The following is a 14,923-nucleotide window of genomic DNA, read 5'->3' on the forward strand; positions in this document are numbered from 1 at the left end:
TATCTTTGGCTATGTGTATTTTCAACAAAAAAAAAAGGTTGAGAAGTTAGAGGGTTGACATGTTGTGGGGTTCTTAACCAATGTCATAAAACAATATATGCACTACTGTTTCATGAGAAACTATTTGTTCTGTAAGCCTTCACCTGAAGTACAATAAAAAAAAATAGTTGCGTGTGTGTGTGTAGGCATATATATGTAAATACACAGAAAAGGTCTGTAAAAAGACACATCAAATTGTTAAATGGTGGCTGCCTCTAGGAATAGTCACTCTTCAGGGGATGGGGGAGAGTGGTATTTTTACTTTTTTATTTTTCATTCATCTGTTCCTTCTGACACTTTTAAAATGAGGAACTTGTATTTATATATTACTTTATCAATGAAATGTTTATTGTAATTGCATAATCCCTTTCTTTACCAAAACAGATTAGTTTCTCTGCTGAGAAAATCCTAACATGCACCTGACTCAGGGTATTTCTCCAGAGCAGTAGTTCTCTAAGTGTGGGCCTGAATCAGAAGCATTCATTACCTGGGAACTTGTTAGAAAGGCACATTCTCGGGCCCCACCCCTGACCTACTGAGTCAGAAACCTGGGGGTGAGGGTCAGCCATCTGAGCTTGTATTCTGATACATGTTCAAGGTTGACAAGCACTGGGGCACATCTTAATGGAAAGTCTCAGATTAGATGAATTCCCTTGGGAAAGACCTGGAGGGAGTTAGCAAAACTAAACTGGTCTAACTACCACAGCCTCCACCAGACTGAGTACAGCACAACCAGATGGTGGCCGGCTACCACCACTAACTGCTCTGACCAGGATCACAACAGAGGGTTCTGGACAGAGCTGGAGAAAAATGTAGAACATAATTCTAACTTACAAAAAAAGACCAGATTTCCTGGCCTGACAGACTGGAGAAACCTGAGAGTACGGCCCCCGGACACCCTTTTAGCTCAGTCATGAAGTCACTCCCGAGGTTCACCCTTCAACCAAAGATTAGACAGCCCATAAAACAAAACGAGACTAATGGGGCACAACAGTCCAGGGACAAGGACTAGAAAGCAGGAGGGGACAGAAAAGCTGGTAATAGTGAACCCAAGGTTGAGAAGGGACACTGTTGACATGTTGTGGGGTTGTTAACCATTGTCATAAAACAATATGTGTACTGTTTAATGAGAAACTATTTGTTCTGTAAACCTTCATCTAAAGTACAATAAAAATAAATAAGTAAAACCACTCAAAAAAAAAAAAAAACTATTTGGGGTCCTTACAAAATGGACGCAAGGATTTGCCTGAGGAAAATAGTTATGGGGCTTTTCTTAGCAGAAATCAGAAGTAACCTAATCTTTCTAAACACACAAACAGCAAAGTGTTCCAGTCTCTTGATGTGAGAGGGAGAAGCCAGTTCTCTTTTCAGCCTAGGTTTCGAATTCCTTCACCCAGCACAAAAAGTGTCTTTCCAAAGGACATAGCTAATCTTCCGAAGGAAATAAATCCCTGGAGCATACAGACAGTGAGTCCTTCATAGGGAAAGAAAGGACAGTCTACTCTCCCCAAGGTGAATGAGTGATTAGATAGTTCTGACCTTTGTAAATGGAATTAATGAACCTTCAGAGAGACTTCAATTTGTACCTTCATTGTAACTTGGTAACCTTGGAAAGCCTGGAGCCGCTTTTTCTTCTCCTCTTCTTGTCCCATGCTTATCCAAGTGTCTGTAATTAATACATTGCCTCCACATGCCGCTTCCAATGGATCATTCGTCAGCAACAGCTTGGTACCATTCTAACATACAAAAGTGTGCCAGTTAAACAACTTCATGGGAGAGAGAAAGGCAAATAAATACAGCTTTACATATAAAGTGCATACCTCTTTGGCATACTGCTCTGCCAACTTGGTTATACTAGGATCCGGCTCATACCCCTGCAGGGGGAAGAATTTGACTGTTATTTACGTAATTTTATTATGTATCAGTTTTCTTATACACATTCTTTTCTTTTCAACAAAATTCTGTCCCTCCTTCCCTTTTTTGCTTTAAGATGTGGTCCAACCATGTTGAGTAGAATGTGATTTTTAAATCTAGACTTTCAAACCTTAATAGTGCCTTTGGGAATTTAAAAAGGTAACCAATTGCCCCTTCTTTCTTTATTATCTTTGACATCTTTAATAATAAAGACAAACATTGAGTGTGGTGCTTTCTAGCTCTTGATAGCTAACACCTCTTTTTGTTCCTCTAGTAGCTTAAGAGGATTATATACCTAATTCTACAACCCAATGGATGTTTGGCTCCAAGTCTTTCTACATGCTGTTCTTTTTCGTCAGAAATGCTTTTCCCCACCCACTTCATGTGGATAAGGCTTTCAGGTCCCACTTCAAATGTCTCCGCCTCAAAGAAACCTTCCCTGACCATCCCAGGTAAATACTAACTGCCCACATGTTGTTGTTGTTGCTAGGTGCTGGCAAGTCATTTTTGACTCACAGCAACCCCATGTGTCAGACTGGAACTTCCCCATAGTGTTTCCTAGCCTGTAATCTTTATAGGAGCAGATTGCCAGGTCTTTCTCTCTCCTGTGGAGGGGCTGGGTGGGTTCAAACCACCAACCCTTAGGTTAGCAGCAGAGCGCTTAATCATTTGCGCCACATGCACACATCTTACTCTTCTGCATTCTACAGAAATTGTTCTGAATGCTGGGTGCTTGTTTTGAAGTGGCATTTACACAGCAAGTACACTGTTTTTGCTAGGATTATATGATTGTTTGGGATGATTTGGTGAGGGCAGAGTTGGGACTTGGGTGAAGCAAGAGAGGCGCCTAGGGCACAAAACTTAAGGAGACACTCACTTTTTGTATTGTGCAAGCACACATTTTGCACCCTAGGCACCTCACTTGCCTTACCCTCATCTCAACCCTGGGTGAGGGGACATTACGGAGGCAGCTAAAGGTCCTAAGCTATTCCAGAGCTTCACAAATAGCCTTCCTGCCTCCATCTACACCCTCTAATCTGTTCTGTACACAGTGGCAAGAATTGTTTTCTCTGAAGCCTCTGATGTTTACTAGTTGTTTCTTAAGTCAAACCAAAATCCTGATTAAGAGCATCAAGGCTCCCCACCAACATCCCCTGCTTCTGTCTCTTTTAATTCGCCTCAACATCTTGCTGCAGTAAAGCCAATCTTATTGTCGTCCGTCTTCCACGATCACAGCCCTTCACCCTTGAATACCTCCCTCTTGTCCTCTGCTGGGTGTCTTCTTCAGAACGTATCAGCCTCTTTTTTGTCAGAACTCTAGCCCAGCCTCACTTCCAGACTCTCCAGATGGAAGTCTTGCCAGTTCAAACACCATCATTATCCTCACCTTCCTCTATCGTTCTCATTGTCCTGAATTCTCAGCATTTATTATGGGCTGATTTTTATAAATTCTCAGTGGGACACTGTGGTGGATGCAGTCATGAATAAAGGATTCTTTCATGAATAAAAGACTTCCTGGGAAAGCTGTGGGAATATGGCCTTCAGCCGTCAGCCCTCTTTGGGTACTGTCTCAGCGACAGACAGAAAGCCACCTCACCCAAGGACACACACTTTTCCAGGGTGATCCATGTCCAATGACTGATTGACAAGGGGTATGAAAAGCTGACCACCCCCCCAACTCAGGACAGCTCTGAGTGGCCATGCCAGATCTAGAACTTTCCATATGGTCAACTGAGGCTGTTGTTAGACCTGCATCGCAGCTCAGCTTCTACCTCTGTTTACTCCTGCTTCTATCTCTTCCCCCCACAGGTCTTGCTCTTAAAGACACACTCTAATAAACATCCTGCACACCCTGCACACTAAACTCTGTTTCAGAGTCTACTTCCCGGGAAGCTCAACCCGCAGCAGGCATGTCCAGGTTTACTCACTTGAAATTGGGTTTATTTGTCCATGGTTGTCTACCATAATTCCTTCTCTCAATACAAAATTCTTGATGACGATGGCTGCAGACATTTTAGCAGTTTCGTTGTTGTTATTGTGTGCTGTCAAGTTGATTCTGACTCATAGTGACTCCATGTGACAGAGTAGAACTGCCTCATAGGGTTTCCTAGGCTGTAATCTTTACAGGAGCAGATTGCCAGGTCTTTTCTCCTACAGAGCCGCTGGTGGGTTAGAAACACTGACCTTTCAGTTAGCAGCCGAATGCTTTAACCATTGCACCATAGCAGTTTTACCACCCTCAATGCCATAAATCCGGAGACTGGTTTGTAAGGGACTTGGGGGAAGGTAATTAATAAAGCCTTGCTAATTTAGTAACTAATGCTGTGACCAGTCATACTGGTAAACATGAATGAAGAAACTCAGATAGTAGCTCAGGTGCCTCCTGCCCTGAAAACGGAGCCTTCGCTTTTTGAGAGCAGGCTTTATACTCCCTAAGTATAATCATTCTAAGAGAACGAATCAATAAGTACTTAGAGAACCAACAAAAAGGTTTGGAAATTAGAAAATCACCCAACCTTGCATGCATTGGGCCATGACATAGAATGCAGAGAGAAATTCTTTACTCACAGCTCAGCTTTCAATACTACACCATTCATTGGCTTTTACATAAATCTTAAAACCACATGGAGAAGGTGATTAGCCCAGTTCAGTCTAAATATTCATTTAGAACAATGTTTAAATCATTACCATTGATAGTTTATGGAGCAAATTTACAATCATGGACAAAATTCTTTTTTTTTCTTGAACATGTAAGTTATTCTTGGTTGAAGAATGGGGACATAGATTAATTATGGCCTTGGAAACTTTTCAGTGTTTCTTAAACTTACAATAAATCTCATAGCTTTGTCTTTAAAGGAAGTAGATCTACTAATAACTGAAGGCTTATAAATTGATGCGACTACTTCTGCACAATTAGACTTTCAAGAAAACTTTTAAAACTCTTACCCCATCAAGATTGAACCAAGTTTTAGTACTCTTTATCATTTAAATGAGTTTCTGCATAAGAACAATACTGAAATTACTCTGTAATATTGCATTTTTTCCTTTGATGTTAATAAAACTTCTTTGACATGCAATAAAATGTATAACCCATGTATTTCTACAACAGAATAAAGCCTTCCCAAAAACATCTTATCCCAAGGAACAACTGTTGTTAATGTACGTTTTATCGGTAAAAACCAAATGTAATAATAGTTTGCATTTATACCAAGACTTTCTTCATGCTGGATTTATAATGAGAATGACAGCTTCCTTTCCATAAAGTGAAAAAGAGCCACCTTAAGTACATTTGTCAGCTCTGACCCTTTATTTCAGTTCATGCTGAATGAAAGGGGAAAATTACCTGGTGTAGGAGTCATCTCTCTGAGTACCCAAAGTTTATTATAATAGGTGGCTTCTAATACATGCAGCTGCCTATGCCTGCCATTTCTTCTGTGGCAGGATGCATTGACCCTAATGGTTCAGTAAGAAGGAGCCCTGGTGGCACAATGGTTAAGCACTTTCCCACTAACTTAAAGGTTGGTGGTTCCAACTCACCCAGCTGCTCCAGGGGAAAAGATCTGGCGATCTGCTCCTGTAAAGATCACAGCCTAGAAGACCCTATGAGGCAGTTCTACTCTGTCACATGGGGTCACTACGAGTTGGAACCGACTTGATGGCACCCAACAACAGTAGTTCAGTAAGAACATTAGGGATGAGCATTTTTTTTCCTGTTTATGTGTATGTATATATATCATTTCAACATTTTTTACGTGTACAATTCAGTGACATTTATTTTGTTCATCATATTGTGCAGCCATCACCACTGTTTCCAAATTTTTCCATCACCCTTAACAGAAGCTCAGCTCCCCTAAATAATGACTCCTTCTTTTCCCCCCTCCTTTTCACCCCTGGTAACCACTAATAGTCTCTATACACTTGCCTATTCTAAATATTTCATATAAGTGGGATCATACAATATTTGTCCTTTTGTGTCTGACTTATTTCACTCAGCATAATGTTGTCAAGGTTCATCCAGGTTGTAGCATGTTTCAGGACTTCATTTCTCTTTATGGTTGAGTAATATTCCATTGAATATTTATACCAAGATTTGTCTATCCATTCATCTGTTGATGGACATTTAGGTTGTTTCCACCATTTGGCTATTGTGAATAGTGCTGCAATAAATACTGGTGTACAAGTATCTGTTTATGTTCCTGCTTTCACTTCTTCTGGGTATATACCTAGGAGTGGTATTGCTGGGTCATATGGTACTTGTATGTTTAACTTTTTGGGGAACCACCAAACTGTTTTCCACAGTAGTTGTACCGTTTTATGATCCCACCAGCAATGAATGAGGGTTCCAACGTCTTCGCGTCCTTGACAACACCTGTTGTTTTCTGGTTTTGTTTTGTTTTAACTATCATAGCTATCTTAGTGGAGATGAAATGATAACTCATTGTGGTTTTGATTTACATTTCCCTAATGACTAATGACATTGAGCTTCTTTCATGTGCTTGTTGGCCATTTCTTCTTTGGTGAAATATTTGTTCAAGTCTTTCGCCCATTTTTTGATTGGGTTGTTTGTCTTTTTGTTGTTAAATTGTAGGAGTTCTTTATATATTCTGGATATTAAACCCTTGTTGAATACATGGTTCCAGAAATTTTCTGCCAATCTGTAGGTTGTCTCTTCATTATGTTGATAAAATTCTTTGAGTTTTTAATTTTGATGAAGCCCCATTTACCTATTTTGTCTTTTGTTGCTCATGCTTTCGGTGTCATATCTAAGAATCCATTGTTAAAAACTAGGTCCTGAAGAATTACCCCTATGTTTATGGTTTGAGCTCTTGCACTTATGTCCTTGATCTATTCTGAGTTAATTTTCATATGTGAGGTATGGGTCCAGCTTCATTTTTCTGTGTGTGGAAATCCAGTTGTCCCAGCACCATTTATTAAAGAGACTACTCTTTCTCACTGAATGAACTTAGCACTCTTGTCGAAAATCAATTGACCATAAATGTACAGGTTTACTTCTAGACAATTCTATTCCACTGGTTAATATGTATATCATTATAGCAGTACCATACTATTTTGATTACTGTAGATTTAAATATGTTTTGAGACCGGGAAGTGTGAGTCCTTCCTACTTCGTTCTTCTTTTTTAAGAGTGCTTTGGCTATTCAGGGTCCCTTGCAGTTCCATATAAATTTGATGATTAGCTTTTCTATTTCTGCAAAGAAGGCTGTTAGAATTTTGACGGGGATTGCATTGAATCTATAGATTGCTTTGAGTAGTATCGACATCTTAACAATATTAAGTCTTCCAATCCACAAACACAGAATGTCCTTCCATTTATTTAGGTCTTCTTTAATGTCTTTAGTAATGATTTATAGTTTTTAGTGTTCTAGAAGCATTTTGTTTTGTTTCAGCAGGATGCAGCAGACAATGCTGTGCTCTATCCAGATGCCCTCAGAGGACTCTTTTTCATGGCTTTTGCTCCATCCTCCCATTTCAGTGTGCTTTTAACACCTAGCACTTGCAACTCTGCCTGGGAATGCAGCCCTCCGGCTACCTCTCTACTCCTGTAAACCAAAAAAACCAAACCAGTTGCTGTCAAGTCAATTCCAACTCATAGCAACCCTACAGGACAGAGTAGAAGTGCCCATACGGTTTCCAAGGAGCGCCTGGTGGATTCGAACTACCAACCTTTTTTAGGTTAGCAGCCATAACTCTTAACCACTATGCCACCAGGGTTTCCTCTACTCCTGTAGAGAGGTAGAAATCTCTACTCCTGTAAAGAGGTGGAAATGCCAGGGGATTTACCTCTTCTCCTCTCCTGGTGGCTCTTGACTAATGACTGGTTTAGAAAGATGAAAGCCAAGTTTCCTTGCCTCAGGTTGGGACAACTCTGGGGCATAGCTTACACTCCAGAGCTCACCTGTGGGATCAGGCTGAAGCTATCTTCTGTGGAACTTTGTCTAACATGGCACTCAAGTAACAAACTCATTCTGGTTTGCCTGGGACTCTCCCAGTTTTAAAATCGGAAGTCCTGCATCCCTGTTCAGCATCACAGCAACACACAAGCCTCCAGTGATAGATGGGAGGTGGCTGTGTATGAGGTACATTGGTCAGGAATCGAACCCAGGTCTCCTGCATGGAAGGTGAGAATTCCTTAGGAGCAGTTCCTTATTAAATCACTTTCACACAAATCCTCATCTTGGGATTTACTTGTGGGGAACCTTGCCTAAGACACTGGGGGTTAGGGTGTGTGGAGGGTGTATGAGAGACTCAAGAGTTTGTGTATTTACCAATAGATAAATGCAGCTATTAGTCCACATTGTGTAATTCATGTTCCCAGTGGTTGGTAAATAAACATCTCAAACTCAAGAAGCAGAAGCAGGGAGGAATTTTTAATCCTCACATATTCAGCTCTGGATGTCTTAGCTTATCACAGGGAAACACAGCAGTGACTATTGAGATAACAGCAAACACATGCTTGGTCAGAAACACACTGGTGCATAGTAATCGTGAAAAGTCGTCTATTAATGAGAGAGTCAGTTCTACCTTTTACCACAAATCAAAATTTTGTGTCTGTAATGGTTTATATCTAGGGAAATTGTCCCTTCAAAAGACTCCTTATGGGACATTAGTGACCAATAAGAAACACAACAGGGAAAGAATTCAGTAGAGTCTGGGTATTTAAAAGGTTCTGTGGGGATCCTTCAGGGCTGGTTTGCGTATGAATGTCTTGTAGGGTTAAGTTTTACCATTTAAAAGGCCTATTCATTTAGTATACGTCTGGAGGTATCTTAACATAGGCTTCTCCTAGGGAGAGTTACACGTTTTTTTTTTATTTCAGTGCATTTATTTTATTTATATATTTGTGTTACTGTGTGGTAAAAACATACATATTAAGAAATTCAAACCATATAAAAGGATATAAAATAAAGTCTCCCTCCTACCTCTATCCCTGAACCTCCTAGTTCCCCTCCTTACAGGCAACAAATATTAACAGTTTCTTGTGCATCCAAAGGGTTACTTTGGGCCCGGGAAAGAAGATATGCTTCCTATACATTCTGTGAGATTAGCAATAGCTAGGATGTGTGTGGGATTCATCTTCACAGCCATGTGGGACTCAGATTTTAAAAGCCTAAGGGCCTCTGGAGTTGAGTTTTGAAATACTAAGCTGGTGACCCTCACATTGGATTGACATTTTTCTACCAAATTAAAATATTAGAAAAATGACAGCATTTTCCCCATGTGCTGGGAATTCTGTGCCGTCTGGGTTTCATCGCTTTCTTCAGCCTTTGTGGTGGTAATGCACAAAGATGCCAGTCATCAAATGGCTGATTTCAGGGCATTCAAAGGGATAATTCAACATGCTTTTAATACCGACTCACAGAATGAAAGGCATCAGCCAAGACTATCTCTCTTATTGTAGAGATTAAAAATTGGGCGCTGAAGAAGCCAGTTAGCTATTTAATAACAGGGCTGGTAACACATCCTAAAATTTTGGCCCAATCTGCGCTTTGAGTGGAAGAGAGGTTTGTTTTCACTAAGTAAATGCATCTGGGAGTGATTTAAGAGGGGATTAGATAATGTGGAGAAATTGGAACCTTTGCACATCACTGGTGGGAATTTAAAATGGCATAGCCACTGTGGAAAACAGTTTGCTGGTTCCTCAAAAAGTTTAAACATAGAATTACCATATAATACTGCAATTCTACTCCCAGATATACCCTAAAGAATGAAAACCAGGTACTCAAACAAGTACATGTACACACGTTCATAGTGGCACTATTCACAACAGCCAAAAGATAAAAAGGGCTCAAATGTCCATCAACAGATGAATGTATAAGCAAATTGTGGTATATACACACAATGGAATATTATTTGGCCATAAAAAGGAATGAAGTACAGATGCATGCTATAACGTGGATGAACCTCAAAAACATTATGCTAAGTGAAAGAAGCCAGACACAGAAAGCCACATATTGTATGATTCCATTTATATGAAATAGCCAGAATAGGTAAATCCATAGAGACAGAGTAAAATTGGTGGTTGCCAGGGGCTGGGAGGAGAAGGGAATGGGAGTGACTGTTTAATGAGTACAGGCTTTCATTTTGGATGATGCAAATGTGTTGGAACTATATAGAGGTGGTGGTTGCACAACATTGTTAATGTACCAAATGCCACTGAATGGTTCACTTTAAATTATTTTATGTTATGTGAATTTCACCTCAATAAAAATAAGTGGGGGATTGTTTCATGGCAGAAGCTTTCTCTACCTTTGGAGTAGCCGCCTGAAGGTGCATCCCAAATTTCGCTGCACTCATCATGATGGAGTGTAGGATGTTGTTCCCATCCCCAATCCAGCTGAGGGTGAGGCCTTTCAGAGAGCCATAGTGTTCCTGCAAGGCAAGGGAGGAAGGAGATTAAACCCAGGAAGAAATCCACTTATGTGCAACAATTACTAGAGTTAAAATAAAGGAAATATTTTCACCGAATTTTAATGTATTCTTGGAATGAATAAACTACTAAATTTCTTTGCATTATACGGAGAAAATTAAAAAATATGAATGCACAATCACAAAACCAATATAGCAAAATGACCTAATATCTTAAACCAAGACATTGCATGAACTCATGGAGACTCATGTTTTCATAAATTTCAAATCTGAATCTTAGTTTTCTTCATTTATTTAACAAGTTGAGCACCATCAATGTCCAGACACTCTTCTTGGCCATGGCGATAAACAAAGAACAAAGGAGATAAAACTCACTACCCTTATGGAGTTTACATACTTTGGTATAAAAAATGGGAAATATGATGCACCTGGAACAGTGCAACATGGTGGTGCTAAGTATGTTCCCATTTATATAAACTTTATAAACATGCACAATAATACCCTTAACTGGTTATGGACATAGATGTGTGTAGTAAAAGTATAAACACATGCTTGAGAATTATAAATTAAACCAACAGGATAATAATTTCTTGGTGGCAGGAAATGGGGTCAGGGAGAGTTACACAGTGAGCTTCAACTCCATTTGTAATGTTTCATTTAGAAACAGCAAAACATTCTAAAGTAATTATTCCATCATGTTAAGATTTGACAAAACTGGGTACACCTACTCCTAACTTATAGGCTATCTTGTTATCCAACATTTCGCATTTACAACAATAGTGAAAAATCTACTATCTGACTATTTTGTGCATTAACAATGTATATCTGGTAGTAACAAACACTGAGGTGTGAGGCGAGAGTAACACTGGCTGTGATGGTTAAGGTTATGTGTCAACTTGGCTGGGCCATGACTCTCAGTGGTTTGGCAGTCATATGATGATGTAATTTGGCAGTTATGTAATGATGTAGTCATCCTCCATTTTTGCATAATGCCAATTTTCACATAACAACCTGGTCTTTGGAACCTAACCCTGTTGATAACTGAGGAGTGGGTGTAATGGGTACATGGGTGTTTAATTTGCCTTGAAGTATCTGTAGGTTTGATGTATTTTATATATTTATACAGATAAAAATTTTTAAAAAGAGAAAGTTTAAGCAATTTGGAGATCACAGAACTACAAGGTGGCTAAGCTAGGATTTAAATCCAGATCTATTTGATTTAGAGCCATGCTCTTAATAAGCTGATATTTATTCATTCAACTCCTACTTTGAGTACCTCCTATGATGAAGGCATTGTGCAAGGCCCTGCAGTGGCACTATGATGAATAGGACAGCTCATTGTCTCTCAATGAATTTATAATCTAGTAATGATAAAGCCCTGGGGGAAGTACTAAATTATCTGGTGTATCTGTAAAGCCACACCTGCAAACAGCCACTTGGTATGTGACACCATTGTATCATCCTCTGGATGGATTGTATCCTTATTTCCGAAGAGCTTCATTTTCAGTTTAATCTCACATTTATATGTGTGTAGCTTATTAAAATGGGGAGAAAGATGGGAATATCCAGTTTGCCCTGTCTCCCCAGCATCATCTATAGACACAGAAACCAGGGTTGTTAGGATTCCACACAGCTATACCATGTAGATTGGTTGTGGCAAAGCAAATGAGGTGAATCTTTCAAAATTATTCAAGTTCCTAATTTGGGGGGGATACGGCTAAAGTTGAGCCTCAATTCTATAAATTCTGCATGTTTTTAACCCTAGTCTTAAATTACCATTTTATTAAAATGATAGAAAGTGCCCTCCTCCCCCTAAAAGTGGTTTAGTACTTAACAATTTTGAATATCCAAAGTGCACTCCACCAGTCCTCACCCCCAAGCCACAGACCCTGATGTATGTAAGATCACATAAGGCTTTTCCATTCTGTATGCTCCAGCATTTCCTAGTCATCTATTGTGTTAAATATGGCAGCAAAAAGCAAAGTGATTGAAAGAACAGGGGATGAGAAAGGGGCTAAAAGGGGTTGGGATCAGAATTGAAAGCAGAAGGACCTTATGGTCTGTTTTTAACAATGCCCTGTTTTCCCTGGATATCTAGTATGCACACATATGCTATAATTCTTTGTTGAGATGACATTTGAAAACAAAACAAAACACCAATACCATCATTTAGTAAGTGGTTCCATTTAAAGCTAGTCAGAAGCTATTTGTTGATTTCGCTCTTGTATAAGACAAAGAAATCAGCCAACCTGGAGCGTGAGGTAATCAGCCAGGATCTGAATAGGATGGTACAAATCTGATAGCCCATTGACGATTGGGATGGATGCTTCTTTAGCCAGGATGTCTAGATCTGACTGTTTATACACTCGTGCCAACACTGCATCCGTCATGCTAGACAACACTCTATGGAAAACCAATAAAAGAATATATAAGTTAATTATGCTTTATAACTCCTTCTTTAATATGGGATCTTAAACAGCAATGAAAAATGTTAACAATTTAGAATTTTCACGAAGTTACCACTTAGCCATCTATCAAGATGACAAGTTTAAAAGTGAATATTTAACATGCAGTCATTATGAAAGCCAGATGTTGTTCCACCCATGTCTTCTCCAGTGATTTTACTATTTTTTGCAGGATGAGAAATAAATTGTGGGCCCAGTAGACATGATGATGAATGATACTTGATAAATGGAAGATGGTTTAGTTAAAAGGGACAAGACCAAAAATGAGATAGACAGAGAAACATTAATGACCTGGCATATGGCTAGTTTTCTTTTACATCATCTCACAGAAAAACATACATTTTCATTGTAAAATTGGAAGTACCAGTGTGGCAGCCATGGGAGAGCGCCACCCAGACCTCTCTTCAGTGAGAACCTCCCTAGAATAGTGCCGTTAGCTGACGGCTTCCAGCCACAGCACCCTGGGGATTCCCCCACAGCATTCTTGCCCAGGCCACGCTCCCCTGTGCTGCTCCCAACCAATGACTGAGCACTGTGGGGGTCCTACAGCTGGAAAATTCCTGCCTGATGTGGGACTTCTCTGATGGGCATCCTTTGCTCTGGGACTCCCCATCAGCCTGGCTGAAACTTTCTCAGAGCCACACTGCAGTCTGAGGCCCTTCCTCCCCCACTCTCCTTCCTTTCCCCTCTTCTTTCACAGGGAGCACACTTGCATTCCATTCTGAAGGCTCTTCCTGCCTACTCCTGCTTCCTCACTCCTTAATCCTTCACAGGTGTTTCCCTCAATAAATCTCTTGAACTTTAATTCCAACTTGGAGTCTGTTTCTCAGTGGACCTGAACAGACACAGCCAGTAATAAACTCTGGTAGAGGCTGAGCCTGAGAAGACGTTCCCACCCTTATCCCTTCACTCTATGTAGCTATCAGCATCTTTGAAAAAAATCAGCAACTGCTTCCTACCATACAGCACAAAATAATCCACCAAGGAAGGAAGACAAATCAAATCATGGCCACACATTCAAACAACACACAGAAAGATGGGTATCATTATTCTCAATTCTAGAGCTGCAGGACCTGAGGCTCAGAGAGGTTAAGTGACTTGCCTGGGGCCACACACCTAATTAAGCTAGAGGAGCTTATATTCAAACCAAAATCTGTTTAACTCAAAAGTCCATGTTCTTGCCATTACAACACATTGCCTCAAACTCACAGACAATAAAATTCTGGAAGGGAAGTCTCAGACCTAGATTTTAAAGTCTCTCCACATGTCAGAGTGATGGTGGTTCCTTAGCTCAAGCTAAAATGGTTGGAAGTCACTGTTGTAGAGGGTTTAACTTTAATAGGAAGAAACCCAGCTTTTACATGAGAGGCCATCCATGCTTCTCCTTTCTTCAAGATTTTAATATGAGTCCCTTTCCTAGTACAGATGTATTGTACTGATGCTTATACTATAAGAATGCAGGCTTCTAACTCTATCGTGGGAAAGTTAGTCACATGAAAATAGATATTCCAATAAGGGCTATAATCAACTATTTATTTCCTATTTCAAAAGAATTGGTCAATTTTATGATACCTAAAATCCTATGAGAAAGAGATAGGCAGAGGGGTGTTGACCCCAGAAGTCATACTTCAGACCCATTTAAACTTAAATAAATTCCTAAAGTGTGTGCAGATAGGATAAAAAATCTGGTGTAACCATTACAGTTGACCTTCTGGAATCTCATTGTCAGAAAGGCAGATTTGACCTCTATTGTGGCCTCTCAAATCATTTTAGGGAGCTAGGACCATGGTTGCCAATCTCCTATGGTTTTCATGGACTACACAATGTGTTGTTAAGTATTGCTTGATTTAGAGTTTATCACCTGTAAACACTATCTCAACTTCATACATGAGTAAATGAAGGCCCTTTAAAACTTTGGAGTAATGAGAGCAAGGTTAGGAAAGAATGAGGAAATATGAGGCTGAATGAAGGAGACATCAGAGGAGCAGCTGGAGAAGTCAACACCCTATATGCGGAGGAAAAAAATGGCGCTCCAAGCAGAAGCACCACGCCGTCCCTCCACAGCAAAGATCCGAAAAACTAAGCCGAACAGAGAATACAACAATCCTGAAACCCTA

At 39.9% G+C, this 14,923-nt stretch overlaps 1 protein-coding gene across 1 annotated transcript in view; it reads right to left on the reverse strand.

The window, feature by feature from the left end:
* Nucleotides 1-14,923, reverse strand: part of OTC (ornithine transcarbamylase) — a 99,470-nt gene that overhangs the window by 16,168 nt on the left and 68,379 nt on the right. Inside the window, exons 5-8 of the mRNA XM_004376937.1 lie at nucleotides 12,591-12,744; nucleotides 10,222-10,344; nucleotides 1,860-1,913; nucleotides 1,626-1,775 (exon numbers count right to left, since the gene is read on the reverse strand). Coding sequence (XP_004376994.1) covers nucleotides 1,626-1,775; nucleotides 1,860-1,913; nucleotides 10,222-10,344; nucleotides 12,591-12,744 — 481 coding nt within the window. The remainder of the gene's footprint in view (nucleotides 1-1,625; nucleotides 1,776-1,859; nucleotides 1,914-10,221; nucleotides 10,345-12,590; nucleotides 12,745-14,923) is intronic.

The sequence above is a fragment of the Trichechus manatus genome, unplaced genomic scaffold, assembly GCF_000243295.1.
Source record: "Trichechus manatus latirostris isolate Lorelei unplaced genomic scaffold, TriManLat1.0 scaffold00046, whole genome shotgun sequence".
In the NCBI taxonomy this organism is placed as follows: domain Eukaryota; kingdom Metazoa; phylum Chordata; class Mammalia; order Sirenia; family Trichechidae; genus Trichechus; species Trichechus manatus.